Here is a 21,119-nt window from a genome sequence, read left to right on the forward strand (position 1 = left end):
CCGAAATTTGATGACAAAAACGGGTATAAACACACATACAGTTAGACGTTTTTGTTGAGTTAACAGAAAAAAAAAAAAGAGTTGAAAATGTAGTAACCAACAACAATTGCTCTCTAAGAGAAAATTATACCCTTCAGTCGCCAAATAAGAGTCCATTTTTCTATTTTGGAATGTCCCATAATGTATGTCCGTCTTAAAAAGTTTTTTTATCGGCAAAATAACATGTTATTATTAGGAAAAATGGGAAGATGATTTCAATCAAAGATGCCAAAACACATGTGGGCCTAAAATGCCCATATTATACAATTAAGCAAAAAAAAAAAATCTAGTCCACAAAAGTGAGCTAAGCCCGGCCCAAGAAAATCCAAAACATAACCCTAATCTATTGAGAATCTTCATTCACGGCCACCACTGCTACCCACCTGAATAGACAGCAAGGCCACCACCACCACCAGACAGCCGCCTCCGATAGCCACCAAACTGCCACTGAAACCCCGACTGAGGGACACCCGGTGCACACCATGTACCAAGCTGTCGCGGAAGCTCAACGTACCCATGCCGTTAGGCGAGGACCATGACACCCAACAAAAACCATGGCGGGAGAATGCCGACCAAAGCTGCCCAAACCACCCGATCCACCTTGCCGTTGGGCCAAAATCGGACACCTAGGAGAAGGCCGACTAGAGATTGAAAGGAAAGAGAAGCCACAACCGAGAAAGGAGGTGCAAGGGAAAGGAGCCGGGAGAGAAGAAAAGCAACAGACAGGGGGAATGGTGTTGAAAAAAAGAGAGGAGAGAGGGAGAAGACGGACAAAATGAAAGAATCATACCAGAATGCCAATATGTCAACACGTTTGCGACCCCATTTAAAAATTTAATGGGTAAAACTTTGTACAATTATCATTTTGTCCTTTTAAAAATATACTGAGTGACAAAATAATTTTGAAAAGTTAAGGTGAAAGCCGATGTGAAAGGTATAACGATAATATCATCTTAACAAATTGAAATTTCGAAGCTGAACAAGTAAAAAAGGGAGTGGCTACAATAGCAAAATTTTATTTACAACTAACTGTAGCAAAACACTAAACGACCAAATGGTGGTAGAACTATCACTTTAAATAGAGAACTAGTATCCATCGTCATACGAGCTTTCTTGATAAAGATAGATTTTCTGTTGCGAATGTCAGTAGATGCGTGTCGAGCCGAGCTTGTTTAGTAAATGGGCCTAAAACTCGAGCTCGGCTCGATTACTAAACAAGTCAAATCAAACCTTAACGAGTCGAGCCACAAGCTAATCGCGAGCAGCTTGGTTTTTTTCAGCCCTACCAAAGAAGCTAGGGGACTGACTGATCTGTGAGTATTTCAACAAAGCTGATTTCAAAAAATCTCGGGTGTGTTTTATTTTGAAATGTTTTGTATGATTAGGGCATGTACGAAATGAGTTATGAAATGGTTGATATTTTGCATTTTTTGCTAATTAAATGTTTTCGTTCTTTGTTCGTCTGATCACCTATTTGTTTTCGTTTTTTGTATTAGCTGGTATGATTGAGCTGGGTAATTACACTCTCGAAAAAGGGTGAGCGGTTTATCTTTCGGCAAAAGCTTTCACCTTTGAAATTTTTAAGGTTATGTTAAATTAGGTAATCAAACCATCTATTTGAGTGCTTATCATGAGCTTCAATGTGACCATGTGTAGATGATTTTTTCCTTGGTTATTGGCAAAATTGTTGATGTAAGAAAATTTTACGGCAAATTTAATATAAATTGTTATCAAAGAATAAAGATTTTAATTTCTTTTCCACTGAGTTGTTTGAATTGTTTACAATGGTAGCTGAAACATACTTCTAAGTTATAACCTTTTTGGATTGAGATTAAATTTGTTCCGCTGGTGGTGGAAAAATGGTGGGTTTTCCACCACTGCCCGTTATGGACCCCACCATGCGTTTATTATTATAATTCAAACCGTTCATCTTATAGGGCCCATAGTGTAGTTTATTCACGCAAAAAACTAGCTTGATTGAATATCGATAGATCAATCAAAAGTTGAATTTTAGTTTATAAAATGGACGGTCTGATCCTGTCAAGTTAAACTGTCCATGACCATCCGTTTTATAAACCAAAATTTTAATTTTAATACACCTATCGATGATGTCTGGTGAAGCTAATTTTCCAATTACGAATATTTCTCTGCGGGTCCTACAAGATGAATGATTCATATCGGTAATTAACGAACTGTGGCCCCCAAATGAAGACATATATTAAATATTATCTCTTTTGGATTATGAAAATTTGGATGTTATTGGTCATGGATCCAGACATGAAGTAGAAAACAAGTTGTATATACCATGGATGGTATGTTTTTGTTGTGGGATGATTTCTTGGAACAATTTGTATTTGAGTTTGAGTTTGGATACCTTTTTGGTAACACTTTGTATTTGAGTATGGCACCCTTTTTTGTGTAAAAATTTGTATTGCACAACTACTCAAGACTCCTTTGTTGGCTTTTCGTTTCAATCTTTCCAGACAAGTGACTACTGTTATCGGCTTAGTAGATTTTTTTTTCATTTTATCCGTGCTCATAGCGGTCGTCTGGGTGCATGCATTGCCTTTTTTAATTTGGGAGACTTAATTATCCATTCTCAAATCTCATCCAACTTAAGTATTCATCCTCCATTTTTTGAATACTTATGATTTCATCTCTGTTTTTTTTATACCAAAAGTGCCCCTAATATATATATATATACCAGAAAATGAGACCAAAACATAATCTTTTCCATCCCGTCCCACAATTTCCGTTCAATCCCTAAAATTATGGATCCCAAAAATTCGGGTGGGATTATATATAAGTAAGCATCTCTCTCTCTCTCTCTCTCTCTCTCTCTCTCTCTCTCTCTCTCCAAAGTCCTCCATAAACAACCGCCGCCATTCACACGTCCTCCGGTGGGCGGCGATCCACTCGTCGTCCGACGTCTTCCGCTTTATCGCCGCCGTTTCCCTTCTCCCTCTCGCCGATCAATCATCCTCCGTCGTCATCAATGAAGCCGACAGAAATCTTCCTTCGGTACCGTTGCTGTCGACCGATTCCCTCATCCCTTTCGCCAATCAATCATCTTCTATCGTCAATGAAGTTTAACGGAGAAGTGGGCGTTATCGTTGTCGCCGGAGCAAATCTTCAAGATGTAATGATTTGAAGTTTTTTTTTTTGTTTATATGGTTTGGGTATTCATGGTTTATTCACTACAACACGAAAGGGCTATAGTGAGGATTTAGTTTCCTCACAAAAGCATCTGATTTCCTCGCAAAATGTATTAGCGAGGAAAAATTTTGTCGCCAGTTTTCCTCACTAAAACACTGTCGCAAAAAGTATTAGCGAGGAAAATAAATTCCTCGCTAAATGCTTAAATTCCTCGCTAAATTTTTTCCTTGCAAATACCATTTGTCATCAAATAGGCTACGAATTTATCAATAGGCGAGGAAATTTTTTCCTCGCTAAACTAAAAGAATCCCAAAACAGAAGTTCTCTCCGCGCTTTTTGCAGCTGCTGGTACTCGAACCTTGGACCTCTCCCATAAGACGCGAAGCAACTACCAACCACGCTACACTGTACTTTCTGTGAAATAGGTGAAACTTTATTTATATATTATCTCTTTCACCACTCCAAATTAATTTTTTCAACATTAATTTTGGCCTTTCTACTTTTTGTAGTTTTATAGTGTCTAAACTTTATTTGAACAAGTTAATTTTTTGCTAGCACAACAATTTTATCTAACAACTTTTGAAGAACTAATAATATGTATTATTATTCTCATTTTTTTATGGGATAATCCTAACTTTTATGGAATGAGATTAATTTTGTCGTCATAAGCTTGAGATATATTTCAACGAAAAGTTAGGGAAAAGAAAATTTACCTCAGAGTGCCCCGAAAAGAGCAACTAGTGGTTGAGATTCAGTTTGATGTGTGGGACCCTATATATCAAAGTGAATCTCAACCACTAATTGTTATTTTCAGGGTAAATTTTTTTTGTACTTAGTACTAATATTTTAATATCAGATTATGAATAACAAGAAGCATCACCCTCATTTTCTAATTTTAAAAGTGAGTTTGACCTTTTTTTTTTGTCAAATACAAAGGGTATTGTAGACTTGTAATTTTTTTCATCATCGCTATAATAATATGAACAAAATTTATAAATATTCATATAAGATCATCCTAAAAGCACTAAAGAACATACTTTTTTAATTTTTTAATCTTTAATAAATTTTTTAAAATTTTAAATTGCCTCTCTCTCTCTCTCTCTCTCTCTCTCTCTCTCTCTCTCTCTCTCTCTCTCTCTCTCTCTCTCTCTCTCTCTCTCTTCTCTCACACACACACACACACACACACAATATGTATATGTATAAATAAAATTATCCATGATACTTACAAAATTGCATTTGAAATTAATACTTAACATATTTATCTGGTTATAAAGAAATGCCATTACAATCACCTAAGTTGGTTTAAATAAAAATCAACAAACTATTTTCAGGGGAAAAAAAAATTACAGCATGAATGCACAATACATATGAAATAGTGTATTTTTTGTGAAATAGTGCATTTTTATGTAGATGTTCTGAAAATAGAATTGTGATGATCCAACTTTGAGATATTTTAAATACAACATCAGTAACTTAAGATATTTTTAACTTTATCTTCTGTTGAGTTTTTCACTATTATGAAAAAATCATCGATACCTACACTTCAAGATATCTTTCACTGATAACTAGAATACGAAAAGTGACAAATACGAGGTTTCTTCACCAATTCAATGCGATTGGTGATGAAAACTATTTGTTCCCTTTTAACACTTTTTTATTTTAATAAATATCATAATGGTATAGTTTATTATGTCATACCGTCGTGATATTACAAAATACATAGGAATATAATTAATAATAACTTATATATAAAAAAAATGAATCCTAAAAAAGGTGACGAAATATTTTCTCATCGAAAAGTTACATTTGGCGAGGAAAAATATTTTCTTGCAAAAAGGTTACATTTGGCGAGGAAAACAGATTTTCCTCGCCAAATGTAACATTTTTGCGAGAAAAACTATTTTCCTCGCTAAAAAAGGCTTTTTGGCGAGGAAATTTGTTTCCTCGCTAGAAAAGGCGACGAAATTGAATTTCCTTTCATATAATATACTTTTAGCAAGGAAATTCATTTTTCTCGCCATATTTCCTCGCTATAGCCCATTCGTGTTGTAGTGATTAACCATGAATTGGCGATTGAGTATTCATGTTTTTTTTTCTCATCTTGTTCGTTGATTTTTTTTTTATTTATGGCTTGTTTGGGTATTCTTACCATGATTATTAATGAAGGTTTCCTTGACAATACACAGATTGAATGGTTTTTTGTTTATTTGAATCATTTACTATGAAATATTTGTTCGAATCATGGGATATTAATTGTGTCCACGAAGTAATCGTCATGGTAATTTAACCATGTAACGGTTTGAATGTCATGTTATATATATTTTTACGGTAATTTAGCCATGTTCCATGTAATAAGATCAATGAAAAATATGACTTTCTATTATCTGGTTGGCCAACTTGAAAAATGAAGAAAAAATGCAAATACGTGGTCAACTTATCATGTTATATTCCTAAAAATAAGTAATCAATCATATTGAAATTTACCAAATCCCATTGAATTAGGAAAATAATCCAATCCAATTCCACTAAATTGGGAAAACAATCAAATTCAATCCCACTAAATTAGGAAAGCAATATAACATTGAATTAGGAAAATAATCCAATCCAATCCCACTAAATTGGGAAAACAATCAAATCCAATCCCACTAAATTAGGAAAGCAATATAACATAATATATGTATATCATAGTGAAAAGGGTAAGAAAGGTAATTCACACACTAAAAGGATGAAAACATAACTATGAAAAAAGGGCGGGATGAATTCTTACATGACATGGATAAAGAGGATGAATATTTAAATATTCCTTTTTAATTTTTAATCAAGGATAAAGACCATGACGCCTTTAAAGAAACGTACAAAATAACTTCGGATAGGTTATGTGCTAATTTTTAAACTATGAGCGAGGTATTCGCACATAGCTCAAAATATAGGGGGTCAAAGTGGACTTAACCAATCAATGGTACAAACATTGAGAAATCAAGCTAGTATGGGTTTAACCAATCAACACGAACAATCATATGGGAAGAGAGAAAATAAAACGACAGCCTCGCCCAAAATGCATCAATGGCTTGTTGTTCCAACAATCATCAAAACGAAATAGAAATTCCACTACTCAAAATTACAACTTACTCAGCACGATTTGAACTCCCTTTCGTGGGCGAACTACGAGAATCTGAATAAAATCGTGAACATAATTTAGAGACAAAGTGAACTGATGGCGCTGTAGAATCATCAAGAGCCCTATCTTGGCTTCGTTGGCTACAAAGTTAAGCCCACACACATTCGAGGGCCGAAACCGAACGAAATAAATCCTGTAATGTTGTTACTAGTTGCTTTAGCCACTCCTTCTACGAATCTCTCTCTGGCTTGAAGAGGTGAACGTCTTGTCCCCATATCTCAGGGTCATGGTGGAGTGCCAGAAGTGGAAGGTAGAATTCTGTATTAGCTGGAATGATCAATTTTCCCAATCTGAGTTCCCTTTCAACTCTTCTCAGCAAATTGATCGCTGGTGAATACAGCCTTAGAGTTTCATTTAGGATCATGCTCATTTACATGAAACAAGAGAAACGTTATGTCCTAAATTTAATATTTGTGCGAAATAAAATTGGCAATTTTGGTGTGCTTGGGTTCAGGGATGCTTTCTCCGAAGGGGTGACCAGTGGTGGCTTGGTGGAGTTCGGTGGTGGAGGTTGGTCTGTTTGATCGAAGTAGGCAGTGAGGTAATCCTTAGAACTATGTTTTGGGTTTTCTTTGGGTATTTTTTTAGGTCTTTTGGTTGTTTGAGCTGTATTTGTTTTATCTGGGCACTTTGGACCTTCAGTTGTTGTATTGAGCTTTGTCCATTAGGCAATATTTTTCAACTTTTAGTTGGAATCCCTTCCCCAAAATTACATCTATGGCCAATGGCAACCCACGTGTCTCGATTTAATGGTTTGAGCTATTTAGATTGTAAGTCTATTTCAACCAAATTAAGCGTTCTTTAGCGTTGTTCTGTATATTGGCTTATTTAGGATTCTTAATTGGATTATCTCTGATGAGAATTACGATCGGCAGTCCTAGGATACGGTCCAAGAGTGTCTTGAGAGAGTTACATAACATCGATAGCTCATTAGATTCTTTACCCGTATACTAATATTTGTAACACCCCTAGCAAGACTACTCTACATGTACAACAATTGTGCACATATAGGATAAATAAATAAATTAGCGCTTTCCAACAACAACAACAACAACAACAACCACCACCACCCCCCCTAACCCCAAAGAAGTCGTCACCCCCCATCTCTCTCCTTCCCCTCCCCCCCAAGGGTTTGATGCCCTAATGTGTAACTGGAGGGGATTTTTCCCCTCGTGGGATTTTCAATCTCTTGATTCTAGATTTCGGAGGTTTTCTCTCTTTCTCCCTTCACCACCATCCTCCTCCTCTCCAAACCACCATCCGCCGCCCCTCCTCCGCTTCTTTCGCTGTGCAGTTCGATGGCTTTTGGATGTACTGGCTTGTAAATCGTGGTTGCCAGAGGCATCTTCCTTCCGCCGAAGTGGGAGATCTAGGTAGGTGGATGAAGTCTGTTACAGTACGGCAGATTTCGTCCGGTTCCGTTACCTGTTTTTCTTTTTCTTTTTTTTCTGGTCATTTTCTTTGGTGTTTCCTGTGTAGGATTTCTCCCAATTTGTAGGGCTTCTATCACCCCTGTGTGGGTGTTTTTGGTTATTTTCTGCAGTACTCCATCTGTTTAGAGCGATGGGTTTAGTTGGAATTGAGTGTAGTCTTTGAATTGAATCCTCTTCTATTTGGTTTCTTGATCCCTTGTTTAGAGATAAAGTTTCCTCTTGATGTGATTCTTGGATCTATAACCATCTGTTATCGTTGTGGCAAAAAAAAAAAAAATTGTGCACATAAATCATGCATAGATCATAGTTGTTGAAGGTATAAACAATAAAGTTGCCATTCCCTCTAACAGCTTAAGCTTTTAGATGAGTTGGTGGTTAACAATCTAATATGGTATCAGAGCAGACAATAGATCCTGTGTTCGAATTCCACCGCCTAACTAATGTTAAAAAATTTACACGTGTTTAGCCGGCTCATAGAGGAGAGCATTGCTACACGTACGTGAGGAGGCGTGTTGAAGGAATATGAAATTATGTAATGCGCTATTAAGTCCTTGGGGGGTGGGTGGGTGAATAGGACAGCCAATTAAAAATTCACGCAACCTCCAATTTTAATCCATTAACCAAGTTCTATGCTATTCTAACAATTTAACAATTAAAGTCAATAGCAATAAATCTAAAGAACGCAAATATGAGGATATACGTGGAAACTACTTAGGGTCAACACACCCTAAGCATAAAACCACAGCCTAGTCCTACAAATTTCCATTAATCAAAAAGGTTTACAAGAGATAACCAAGTTAGGGATTACCCACAAGCCCCTTGCGACACCTAACTCCACCTCTTGATGTAGTACCCCGTACTCCTTCTTCGATTCAATGGACTCCACAAGCTCCAACATCTTGCTCTCCGAATCAACTCGGCACCGGACCCATCCGGCTCATGTAGGAACAAAGGCACCAATCCATGATATGGTAATGATGATGATTTTTGATAAAAATAATCAATCTAGAGTGTATTTATGGAGTATTAGAAAATAACTCTAGATTGACAAAAAAAAAAAAATAATAATCAAACACAAAGTTTAAATCATTTTAATGCATCAAAATCACAAAGAACAAAAGAGAAAAAAATTTTCTCCCTGTAAGTGAGCTAATGCAAAAGTGGGTTTTGTAAAATAAAGATTTTTGCAAAAACTAATTCAACCTAGAGAGAATACATGGGAATGAAAGTATTTCTCTAGATTAAAATGAAGATGAACAAGATACAAGATCTAAGTCATCCAAAATGCAAAGTGGGTGCTTGAGTGTGAAAACCCTAGAGAGAGAATAAGATTTTTCGATCTGCCTGCAGAAAATGAGGGTTGGAATGTTTTATACCGAGTACGCGCTACCTAGCGCTGGAAGCGCCTTGCTAGCGCGTAAGGAAATGAACGGCCAGGCCCAGAATGGCCAGATCAAATTAAGAGAAGATCGGATAAGGCTGAGGACAGCTAGCACAAGGCAGTGATTGGGTAAGGAAAGAGCATGCTTGGTTGAGTCACGTGAGGTGCTGGTGATGAGCGTGGAAGCACTAAGGAAGCGCAAGGCTATTGCTTGCTACTGATCAGTCATCAGATAAGGCCAATTTCTTACTTAAATTTTTGGACTTTCTTCTAACTCTCCTGAATGTGGTGGACACACAAGTTAATTGAGATATAGACAACACTTTTACTAATGTTAAGACAATTAAACCCCAAAAACGTGGACTCCCCCTCAGATAAGGAACCTATATATAAAAAGTGATTACACATTTTAGTGGGCAAATGGAAAATAAAGAGAATATAAAAAAATATTAGTTTGACTGAAATGCAATGCATGAGAAATATGTATTTCAATGAAATGTATGTTTATACCTTTTCGAATCGATTCTCAAACTTCGGTGCGGCATTGACTTGAGGCACAACCAATTTTCCAAATCTTCAACTATCGGGTGGAGTGTCTAGACTCAATCAACTAAGCTACCTCTCAAACCCAAATGAAAAAAGAAATATTACAAACCCAATGGTTTTGTTGGACTCCGGAAATTGCCAATAACACTAACAGAATAAATAATAAAGTTGCTTCTCTTCTTAACAGCTTAAGCTTTTATATGAGTTGGTGTTTAACAATCTAATAATGGTGTGGTCATGAATTTTTTGAGTTAATTAACGCTCATTTTAGGCTTTAGAAATGGTTTGGCCCAACATCATAACTCCAAGTACTTTGTCTACCTGAGCTTTAAGAGGTTAAGTCCGAAAGAATTGACTGGGTTTGCAGGCTCCTGTAAGGACTATTTCTAGGCCCTCGCCGGCCTATTGATTCGATCCGAACCGCCATATTGCTCAGCTCGTTGAGTTGGTAAGATTTGAGAAAATTCAGATCGATTGGATATTGGTACGTAGATACATGAATGAAACATGTTTTTTCTTCAGAACAGCATTGTTTGTTTTGCAACTGTTAGCTACTATTCTCGAATAAATTTTGGAAAGTTCTGAATCACATTCCCACCGGCAGGTTTACCAGTGGCCGCCTCCTTACAGATTTTGCAGGTTTGTCTAAACAGAGAATGGAATTGTACACACATATTGTACTACAACTTTTATACAGAATGTTTTTATGACTTATTTGGTTTACTCCTATTTTGCCCCTCGTTGAATTTCTCTGTGTTTCTCTCTCAATAAAACGAAAAGGAGAAAGAAAAATGTCTCAACGAAGATGCATGTATTCCATCTAAGACACATACAATGCAAATTCGAAGAAAAACAAAGAGGAATGCTACGCAACCAGAAAATGCCCCAGAGAGAGAAATTAATGATTTAGATTGGTTTAGATTCACAGTGAATCGGAACCAGTGATTTCTCTTTTTTGAGCATTTTCGTGGTAATTGTTTGGTGGTACTTAGAATTATTGAATCGGAAACCGCATGCGATTAGCGGAATGACGAGTATATCTTTTCTTACGCCACCATCTTTTTCTTACGCCACCATCTTTTTCTTACGCTTGCATGTACACTTGTAATAATGACAAGGAAACCGCATGCATTTTCTCTGGAATTTTAATATCGAGGTTTGGCGGATTCGGCTTGTGTTTTCAGTTTCGGTTTTATCCTTTTTTTATAGGCAATAAGATGTTATTAGAATTCAACAAAAGGTACATCGAGGCGACTAAGCTCTAAGCTCAAGAGAGAAAACTTGAGAAAAAAAGAAGACCAAAAGAAAAGAAAAAAAAATTACATCCAATGCGAAATTGAATGAAACCACAAAGTAAGGGTGGCGACATCGATCCAACCGCTGAGAGAAAAAACAGAAGTAAGCCCAAAAATAAGTCCACAGACCCGCAGTAGAGACACGGATCCACAAATAAAGTCAGAAAGGCCTAGAATACTTGGGGTGATACAAAAGCACCATTCCACAAATACAGTCAGAAAGGCCTAGAATACTTGGGGAGATATAAAACCACCATTCCTCACATCCTGCAGGCCTACAGCATCTTCATAGTGACTGTAATTACACCTCTTCCAAGCAGTGGCAGAATGCTTTAATTTAGAAAGAAATATCAACAACAGCAATATCACACCCCTACCAAAATCGGGACACAGTCCTACAGCGGCCATCAAACAATGAGTGTACTCAATCTCAGATATCAGTGCACACTCCTATCAGTTTACCATTTTTGGGTTCTTCCACATAGTACAGCCTTCCTTAGTGTAAAAACTATACCTCTTAGCCCCCCATCACCAGGGTTGGAAAGAGGAGGGATCATCCAAAAGACAGCCATTTATCCCACCGTGAGCGTAACTGTAAGGGCATGACTGCAACAGGAGAAACACAGCAGAAAAGACTACTTTGTTGAGTTTCAGTTTATCCTTTCGGTATGCTCTCGAGTTTCAGTTTATTTCTTTCAATTTTAAGATGATCTGGTTGTTCGGGTTGTTCCAGAGGATGTTTGGGTATTGTTTTTCTCTGTGGTGTTTTGGTTGGTTAGTTACCTTCCTTTGGGTCTGGTTCTTAAGGGACGCTTCGTCGATGTGCCGTGATCCGTTAAATCTTTTTAGACCCCGTTCCGGAACGTAAAATAAGTACTTATTTTTTAAGAATACAATTTCAAGCTTAAAAATGATGGGCTTATTGAAATCTAAAAATATGCAATATGGATATTGTTTGAAAGATCTCATTGAGATCTTTAATACGGTGCAAAAAAAATCAAAAAATTATTTTTCATTTACACTATTTTTTAGTTTGAAAATGTGAAATAAGTACTTATTTTTTAAGAAGGCATTCTGAAACGGGCTCTTAATTTTTTTGGAAGATTTATAAAAAAAAATTACAAGTAGACACGCAAACGATCAATTTGGCTGCGCTTTTCAAATTTTAGAAGTTCTAGAAAGATATCAAGCCCAGCTGAATTGACGTAGAAATTCAACCAAATCCACATTTCAAATCGCTTTTTTTTTTTTTTTTTTTGGGTAAAGGTGGATTCATGATACTGGCATCTAGTGTAGAGTAATGATTAATCAAGCAATCTCCGTACTCATGATTCACGTGAAATTTTGCACTCCCTCAATCTCATTTTCTTTGTTATTTTTTGATATTTATGTCATCTTTAAATGCTTATACGTTCCGTTCTATAATATTTTTCATAATTTTAAAAACTTTATATCATGGACCTAATCGAGAATTATCAAATAAGATTCATATTATATTTTTTTGTAGATTTATATAAAAGATATAAACGATTCAAAATTGACACAAATATCGAAAAATGACAAAGAATTTGGGATGGAGGGAGTAAACCAAAACTTGAATAAACAAAATACAACCTTCCAATAGCATTAGGGTGCAGTTACGTACCCGGAGAAATGAGACAAGAAGTTTAACTATTCTTCTCAGGTGCTAATCTAACGTACATTATTGACTTTCGCCCAAAGAAAAAACTCTTTTGTTTGGCGCAGAGACAGACACACGGAGGGATGCTTGGGACATCTCACCTCAAGACAGTCTGTATTAGTAGTGTTTAGCGATTTTAAATTTCTATGAAAAGTTATTGGATTAATCAATGTCTTGACGAGAGCAGTCGGTAAGTAAAAAATTATGATATGAATTTGGTAAAAGTTTACAGAAGACAATCCCAAAGATACTAATTAAAACTGCCTTTACAAACTTTTTGAACTTTGAACTGGTAGTTGTTGTGTTTTACTTTTAAAATTCAGCTCGTCAATAAAAATAATTAATTCAAAATATAAACGTGTATCTTAAAAAAAAACTCAAATTAGAGAAGCTTAAAGACTCTTACCTAATTTTAAGCCAAAGTGACCCTAAATCAAACAACCCACCCTCCTTAATATCATTTTCATTGATTTAGCCCCTCAAAATCGATAAAGAGAAACTTATTTACGAAGCCGTTGCAAAGCGGTTCTTTGCGAAGTTGAGCGATCTCAGCCGTCCGTTTCGACAATCAATGATCCAAATTTAAAAAAAAAACTATTCGCTTGAATAGTTTTTTTAAAATCTGGACCGTCCAAAATACTTTTTGACACGCATGATTGAGCGTCGTAAACAAAATTTATGGATTGCTCTGTAAAAAAGTTTTTCTGTTTACATATTCCACTAAAATTGGATATCTGAGTTGCTGTTACTAACTTGTACTTGTATGTATTTATTTTTGGTAACTCAAGTTTCAATGAAGCAACCGATTACAGGAGCAAAGGGGCATTCCCCATAAAAAGGGACAGGGTCCTCTGTGGCAATTGTTTCGGACAGTTCAATATTTTTTCACAATACAGAGACAGGGTCCTCTCCGGTAATTGTTTCGAACAGTCCAATATTTTTCCACAATGCAGGGATGTATATGAAGATATGTTTGTCGGACACACTTGTGAGACAAGTCTAGCAATTATCCGGGACAATTACCGGAATGGATACTCCTGGTTAAAAACAAACGGCGACCCATTAGAATCGGGTGTGAAGTTGGCATTGCTTTCGGCAATGAAATATGTGAAAAATAGGATGTGTAAAGGTTTAATGATTGCTTGGTCGCATATATTGAAAATGAAGTATTTGATGTTATCAACAAGATCATAATGCAACAAATCCAAAATATGAAACCGCGTCGAATGCAATTGTAAAAGCTCATGAACTAATTTTTTTCTTTTTGTCGAGAGCCGAAAAGAAAAGTTATTAGTATATGCCTTCAATATCTTTTAGGTATTAGTCGCAACACTTGTGAATTTTTAATGTGAAATTTTTTGAATTTTTAATGTGAAATTTTTTGGAACTAAATTTTAATTGTCAATACTATGATTTTTTTTCCTTATTTATAATTGGCACAAATATTAATACTTATGAATGACCCCGTGCACCCGAACTCCTAGAGTCACCACTGAATCACATAATAGAAGCACAAGTAGCACATTAACCACATGTGCACTTTGAGCTTACAACTTACAGTCTTACTCAACACAATCATATGGAAAGAGAAAAAATAAAACAACACCCTTGCCCATGGCTTGTTCCAACAATCATCAACACGAAACAGAAATGCCACAACTCAAAATTACAACTTACTCAGCACGATTTGAATTTTCTTTTTGGGGCGAACTATGATAATCTGAATCGGATCGTGAACATAATCTGGAGACAAAGTGAATTTGTAGCGCTGTAGAATCATCGAGATCGCTATTTTGGCTTCGTTGACTGCAAAGTTTGAGCCCACACACATTCGAGGACCGAAACCGAACGGAATAAATCCTGTAATGTTGTTACTAGTTGCTTTAGCCACTCCTTCTGCGAATCTCTCTGGCTTGAAGAGGTGAACGTCTTGTCCCCATATCTCAGGGTCATGGTGGAGTGCAAGAAGTGGAAGGTAGAATTCTGTATTAGGTGGAACGATCAATTTTCCCAATCTGACTTCCCTTTCAACTCTACTCAGCAGATTGATCCCAGGCGAATACAGCCTTAGAGTTTCATTTAGGATCATGCTCATCTACAAGAAACAAGAGAAATGTTATGTCCTAAATTTAATATTCATGCGAAATAAAATTGGCAATTTTGGTGTGCTTGGGTTCAGGGATGCTTTCTCCGAAGGGGTGGCCAGTGGTGGCTTGGAGGCCGGAGTTTGGTGGTGGAGGTTGGTCTGTCTAATCGGGATAGGCAGGACGTTATTCTTAGTGTTAGGTTTTGGATTTTTTTTAGGCTAGGCTTTATTGTTAGATTTGTGCTTTTTTGGCTTTGTGGTGGTTTAAGTTGTATTTGTTTTATCAGTACACTTTAGGCCTTCTGATGATATATTGGGCTTTGTCCATTAAGCTTTATTTTTAACTTTTGGTTGGAATCATTTTCTCTATTCCTAATAAAATGTTACTTTGCCAATAAAAAAAGAAGAAGAATTTATGGCTTTTAAATTTAATCCAAATTACATCCATAGCCAATGGGCAACCCACGTGTCTCGATCGAATGCATGGTTTGAGCTATTTAGATTTAAGTCTATTTCGACCAAATTAATTAAGCGTTCTTTAGCGTTGTTTAGTATATTGGCTTATTTAGGATTTTTGGATTACTTCTAGGTTCAATTTGGATGATCGGAATCTTCAATAGAAATAAGAATGTGATTACTAGGAATCAAATTTTTTGGAATTTTATTGAGTGGGAATAAGAAAATAATTATTAGGAATGAAATTCGTAGGAATACAATACTTGAAGTAATTTCATTCCAGTGTTTGGATTAATTTAGTAATATTATGCAAGAATCAATTTTTTTGGAAATTTATCAAACTCAAATTTTCCTCTTTTTTTTTTATTGATTGAGCCAGGAATCTAAGATTTACATTGGGTAAGAGAGGGATTAGATTCCCACTCAATCTGATAATATGAATCCTAATCGGATGTGTCATCAGGAATCACAATCCTATATATTCTTGCCTCTTCCAAACATGAAAATCCTGATAGTGTGACTTCACATTCATATTCTTGTTTCATCCAAATGTCGGAATTATGAAAGCATGGTTTCACATTCTCATTCTTCCTCAAGTTTCCTGCCATCCAAACTGAGCCTTAGTGAGAATTACGATTGCAGTCGTAGGGTACGGTCCAAGAGTGTCTTGAGAGTTACAGGACATTGGTAGCTCATTAGATTCTTTACCTTTATTCTAATATTCTATAACGCCTCAAGCAGACTATTGGCCCAGTGCTACATTGATTTTTATCAACAAATCACACCACATGACCCAAAAAATTTGAACTAGTAGTAGATTATGTGATTCCTTATATAAACTTCTGATGGGGGAATAAGTATCACAATCTCTCCACATTTACGGCCTCACGAGGGGTAAAGTCACATGATATTTCACAAGTCTTTTCCCTGACTAGAGCCCACTCTATCTTGTCCAAGGGTTGCTCTGATAGCACATGTAACGGCCCAAGTAGACTACTAACTCAATATCTTGAGTTTGACCAACAAGTCACACCACATGACCTAAAATACTTAAACCCAAGGTCTTAGAAGTAGCTTACCTAGTTCCTTATATACCCGGGATCACACCCGTAGACTTTCGATCAGGGTATATCATGTATTCTTCTGCTCATCGATGTGAATGCATGGATGTAGACCCAGAGGCAACCAAGTCCATCCTTGTGTTTTTATGCATTTTATCCGTTTATTGTTTCTTATGTTCTTATTTCTACCCATCAAAACTTTAATTAAGGAAAGAGTATGACACCTAAATTTAACCCTTTAGTCTTCGTAAACATAATGCTCAAAGATTAAAATATTATTGTTGTTGTTCCACACAAAAAAAAAAAAAAAAACTTATAGGGACAGTTCATACGGAATTTTAGTCCGACTTTAAATAGGTCGTCCACTCCGGTTGATCTCTAGAAACTAATTGAGGTTTGTAAGCCTATCCGGATGCCCAGACAACATTAGATATCAAAATAGAAAGAGGATGATAGGAGAGTATGCTTACAGTCTTTAATCTTGCAATGCCCTCTGGATTTGGGCTCTCTAGGCCAATCAGTTGAATCACCTCCTTTCTGACCTTCTCTTGCCAATCTGTGTGGATCGCTAGAAGGAAAATGCTCCAAGCTAATAACCCATTTGTTGTTTCTTGTCCAGCAAGATAGAATGTCTTGCACTCATCTACCATATCATCTATTGAAATTCTATTCTTCTCATCAGGATCATGATTAGCCTTTATAAGGGATCCGAGAAAATCACTACCGTAGTTGTTTTCTTCTCCTCTCATCATTTTCTTGGCCCGTTTGTCGATCATCCCCATAATGGATTCTCGAATTGCTTGCTCGATTTTATCAGACTCAAGATCATCGCGCAATTTGAAAAACTTCCTGCAAACAAAAGTCAGTAAATTAACATATATATATAGACGAGTTTGGCAATAGCTTCTTATAAGTCGGTTTGTTTCATAATCTTTTCAATTTCTCTTCTTAGAATATGGAGGGGAGAGAGAGAGAGCGAGCGAGGGGAACATACTCCATGGCAGGTAAGCGAATCCTAAAAACATGCCTTGCTGCGATCATTCCCAATTTCGTCAACATGTCGAAGATCTTCTCGCCTTCCAAGTAACTACTCCCAAAAGCTGTTCGAGAAATAACTTCTGCTGTCAAGAGCCGAGACTCTTTATATACATCGATCTCCTTTGCTTTATTTTGCTCCCATCTTTCAAGCATCGTTTCCACACTCGCTATCATTGCTGGAATCATGCCCTGCATATATACACAAGGCCTTCTTAATTTGAAACTTTTGTAAAATCTTCCAATTTGGTTTGAAGCAGTACTGAAGAAATAGAGAAAGTGTTTTTACCTTCAAGCTCTCTGCGTAGAAAACATGGTTGGCTATTTTGCGTAGCTTCGACCATTTTTCTCCATCTGTTATAAAGATCCCGTCTCCTACTAACTTTTTTGTGATGACATCGAGCTTTCCTTTGAGATATGTTCCATCTTTATTGTTGAGTATCTCTTTAATCAACTTAGGTTCAATGACAACCAATTGGGCTTGCGGACCATGCCAAATTAGATAATTTTTCCCTGTTCCATCAGGTTGATTAACAGAAGAAAATAAAAAGCTTAATTAGGCCTCCTTCGGCTAAGCCAGGTGGCCTATTTTTTTTTTTTGTATTTATTAAAAAAAATCGTATTTTTTAGTTTTGCGTCAAACTTTTGTGGATTATTGATTCATCTTGACAAGAAGAATGAGAAAAGTAAAATATTTTGACTAAAACTCATATTTTTTGAATAAAGACGAAAATAAGCCAAAAAGAGAGATTTATTGGCTTATTTTTGTCTTTATTCAAAAAATTATAATTTTCGATCATAGTTTTTTACTTTTTCAATTCATCTCGTCGAGACGAATGAATAATTTATAAAAATTTAACGCAAAACTAACAAAAGCGAATTTTTTTGAATAAAGACAAAAAAATAAATCACCTTGGCCTATTTAGCCAAAGGAGGCCTTTAGTCTCTGGATTATTGAAAAGCACTCTCTAAATGTTATTCCCTTTATTCGTTCCTTCCATTTGGTGCTCACTTTTTATGTTTTGTATTCATTATTAGATGCGTCAAAGTTTAACTTATTTGCGGCAAAAAATTTCTTTATCTCCAAATGCATTGGCGGTCACACGAACATACCTCAAAATTTATGTGTTGAGAGATTCAAATCTTGTCGTGTGACTACAAATACAACGCAATAGAGGACATGACGAAGAAAAATACGCGTAAACTGGCCTAGAAATCTTGAATTACAAAACATCAATGACGCCTATATGGAAGGTAAAACAAAGATTTTGATACCATAGAGCTTCTTCCAAGCATGAATATGAGGCAAAATTCTTGGGAAAACTTCATGAGAGGAGAAGTCCATTGCATTGCTAAAGGATTCTTCTCTCATCTGGATGATCTCCTTTGTATTTCCATACAGGAATCTGTAAGCAGGGCCTTTGATTCCCTGCGACCTCATGATGTTTTGAATTCGAATTGGCGTCCACCATACTTTGTGTAAGAACCCTATAAGAGTTGCTAGTAGAAAGATGCAGACACCAGTTGAAAGGGAGATTATAATCATGTCTCCCGACCCTCCACAGCCAAACACACCCTTATTTTTCCTGACTTAATTTGAACCTCTAGCCAACTTGGTTGCTTACTAGCTCAAGTGGGACTTATATATAGACGTACATTTGTATACATAGATAAAGTTGGAACGTTTGTGATGAATGGGATCAGCTAGAGACAAACTAGGTGTCAAAATACCTCCATCATGTGCATCATGTGCGAGGCGATAAGGATGAGATGAAACAGTGACCACGCAGGTTGGTTGGTCACTGGTTGGTTTGCGAGGAGTATGCGGATATAGTCTCCCGGGACGTTTCGAGGATCGGCATCAATTCATTCGGCTGGTTCTCGGGGTTTTCTCGCTGCGGAGGTGGCAGCATTTCGGATTCATTCAATGTCGGGTTCTAGTTGGTAGTGGGTTTGTTTTTGGGTTTTTGTTAGTCTTCGACCGTTTGGGTCTCGGGTAGCTGTGAAAATGTAATTTTCATTTTCATTTTGCCTTTGCTCTTTTAATTTTTGTAATTTTCGGATTCGGAGATTAACAAAATCTTTTTGTTGATAAAAAAAAAAAAACAGTGTCCTCTAAGGCAGAAAATCTATTTTAAAGCGATACTGATGAGACCCGGCCGATACCGGTGTGAATTTTTAAAAGCACCTAGTATAACAGAGTGTAGCGGTATCAAATGATCCAAAACTGGTACGTAGCTGCTGATATGCTGATACGCCCCGGCCGATACTGGTGTGAATTTTTAAAAGCACCTAGTATAACAGAGTGTAGCGGTATCAAATGATCCAAAACTGGTACGTAGCTGCTGATATGCTGATACGCTACGCAGTAGTATTAAGTCACACGTCTCTCTCTTTTCTAGCTTTGTCTTGCATGTTCCATTTTGTTTTTTATCTAGAAGCAAATCATTTGCACAAATGTGCGGACTTTCATTTTTTGACGTTATCCACTAATAAAAACATGCATGCATCTATATAAAGAGATTTAAGATACACGTGTACGTACAATTGAAACATGAAACATGTATACTTTAATGGGTTCCTTGGGGAAATTTTATAATATATATAACCGCATAAAACTATTCGTTAAGTCCAAACACCAAATGGGAGAAGCCCAACATTCGTTAATCATAATCTACTTTATCTTTATGGTAATTATTTTACTGACTCATATTTAAAAAATTTAGAAATGTTAGGATCATAAAATTTGGTATTGTAATGGCCCCATTGAGTGAATAAATGTCGAAGAAAAGTATGTTCCTTGATTTAGAGGATGTACTTATAAAAAGTAATAAATTCAAACTTATAAATATATTAGGAATTAGCCCTATAGATTGACACATAGCAATATCTAATTAAAAAGAGAGATTTTTTGGCCACAAGTTACTCACATGTACATGTTATATGGCGCTCAAACTTGGCGGAAGAGTGGCACAAACGGCTAAGTGATACTAAAAGAATGATAGCTTAGGGGCTAATTTGGAATTAACCCAAAATTTAAAGATAAATCTAGAACCTTTTCTGTCCGGCTCAAAGGGGGTGTTTGATTTCCTCATTTTTACATTATCCTACTCCCTCCGTCTCTTATTTAGAGTCCAGTATTTTATTTTGGACCATCCTTTAATAAATGTCCATTTTGTAAAGTTAGTGGGTAAAAGTTGGTGCATTATTTATTTTGTCCCTAAAAATAGATTCCATTTTAAAAAGTTAGTGAGTAAAAGTGTAATGATGATGGATAAGTATGGAAAATAGAGAAAAAAAATTGATGTGAAAGGTATAATAATGTTGTCTTTTTAATAAGTTAAAATTACGAAACAAAACACTTAAAAATGGACGGAGGGGGTATTATGGTTGTTTGGTTCATTCATTCTAAAACCCATTTTGTCAGAATGAGTTCACCGTTTTTTACTTTAGAAGGCAGAAGGTAAAAAGAACCCAGGAGGTCCTTTTCACATTTTGGGCTTTTTTCATTCTTCTGTCTTCAATTATCAAAATACCCTCACTCAAATCTGGTAATTGCCACTTTTTGTTTACTCTCAAATCTCGCTTTCAAATATAAGGTTGAAAACCCAAAGCGTAGAGCTAGATCGTCAGTAGCATAATAAACCGGTAAGACTGAGATCGTACCATAGGGAATTCGAATATAACTTAATCGGCTTGTAAGTTTTATAAGGTGGTTTGTGGCGTTTAAGTCGGCCAACTTGATTTTGCTTTGAAAGATGGAAAGGCT

At 36.3% G+C, this 21,119-nt stretch overlaps 1 protein-coding gene across 1 annotated transcript; it reads right to left on the minus strand.

Annotated features, from left to right (window-relative positions):
• Positions 1 to 14,214: 14,214 nt before the first annotated feature.
• On the minus strand, positions 14,215 to 18,975 carry LOC131310535 (cytochrome P450 CYP749A22-like). The gene is made up of 5 exons (XM_058337607.1): positions 18,626 to 18,975; positions 17,640 to 17,863; positions 17,310 to 17,542; positions 16,786 to 17,164; positions 14,215 to 14,807 (listed from the first exon to the last, which is right to left on the minus strand). Exons 1-5 carry the CDS (start codon positions 18,894 to 18,896, stop codon positions 14,379 to 14,381), a joined length of 1,536 nt encoding a protein of 511 aa, XP_058193590.1. The 5' UTR covers positions 18,897 to 18,975; the 3' UTR covers positions 14,215 to 14,378.
• Positions 18,976 to 21,119: the final 2,144 nt, after the last annotated feature.

Source organism: Rhododendron vialii, chromosome 12a (genome assembly GCF_030253575.1).
Source record: "Rhododendron vialii isolate Sample 1 chromosome 12a, ASM3025357v1".
Taxonomy (NCBI): Eukaryota; Viridiplantae; Streptophyta; class Magnoliopsida; order Ericales; family Ericaceae; genus Rhododendron; species Rhododendron vialii.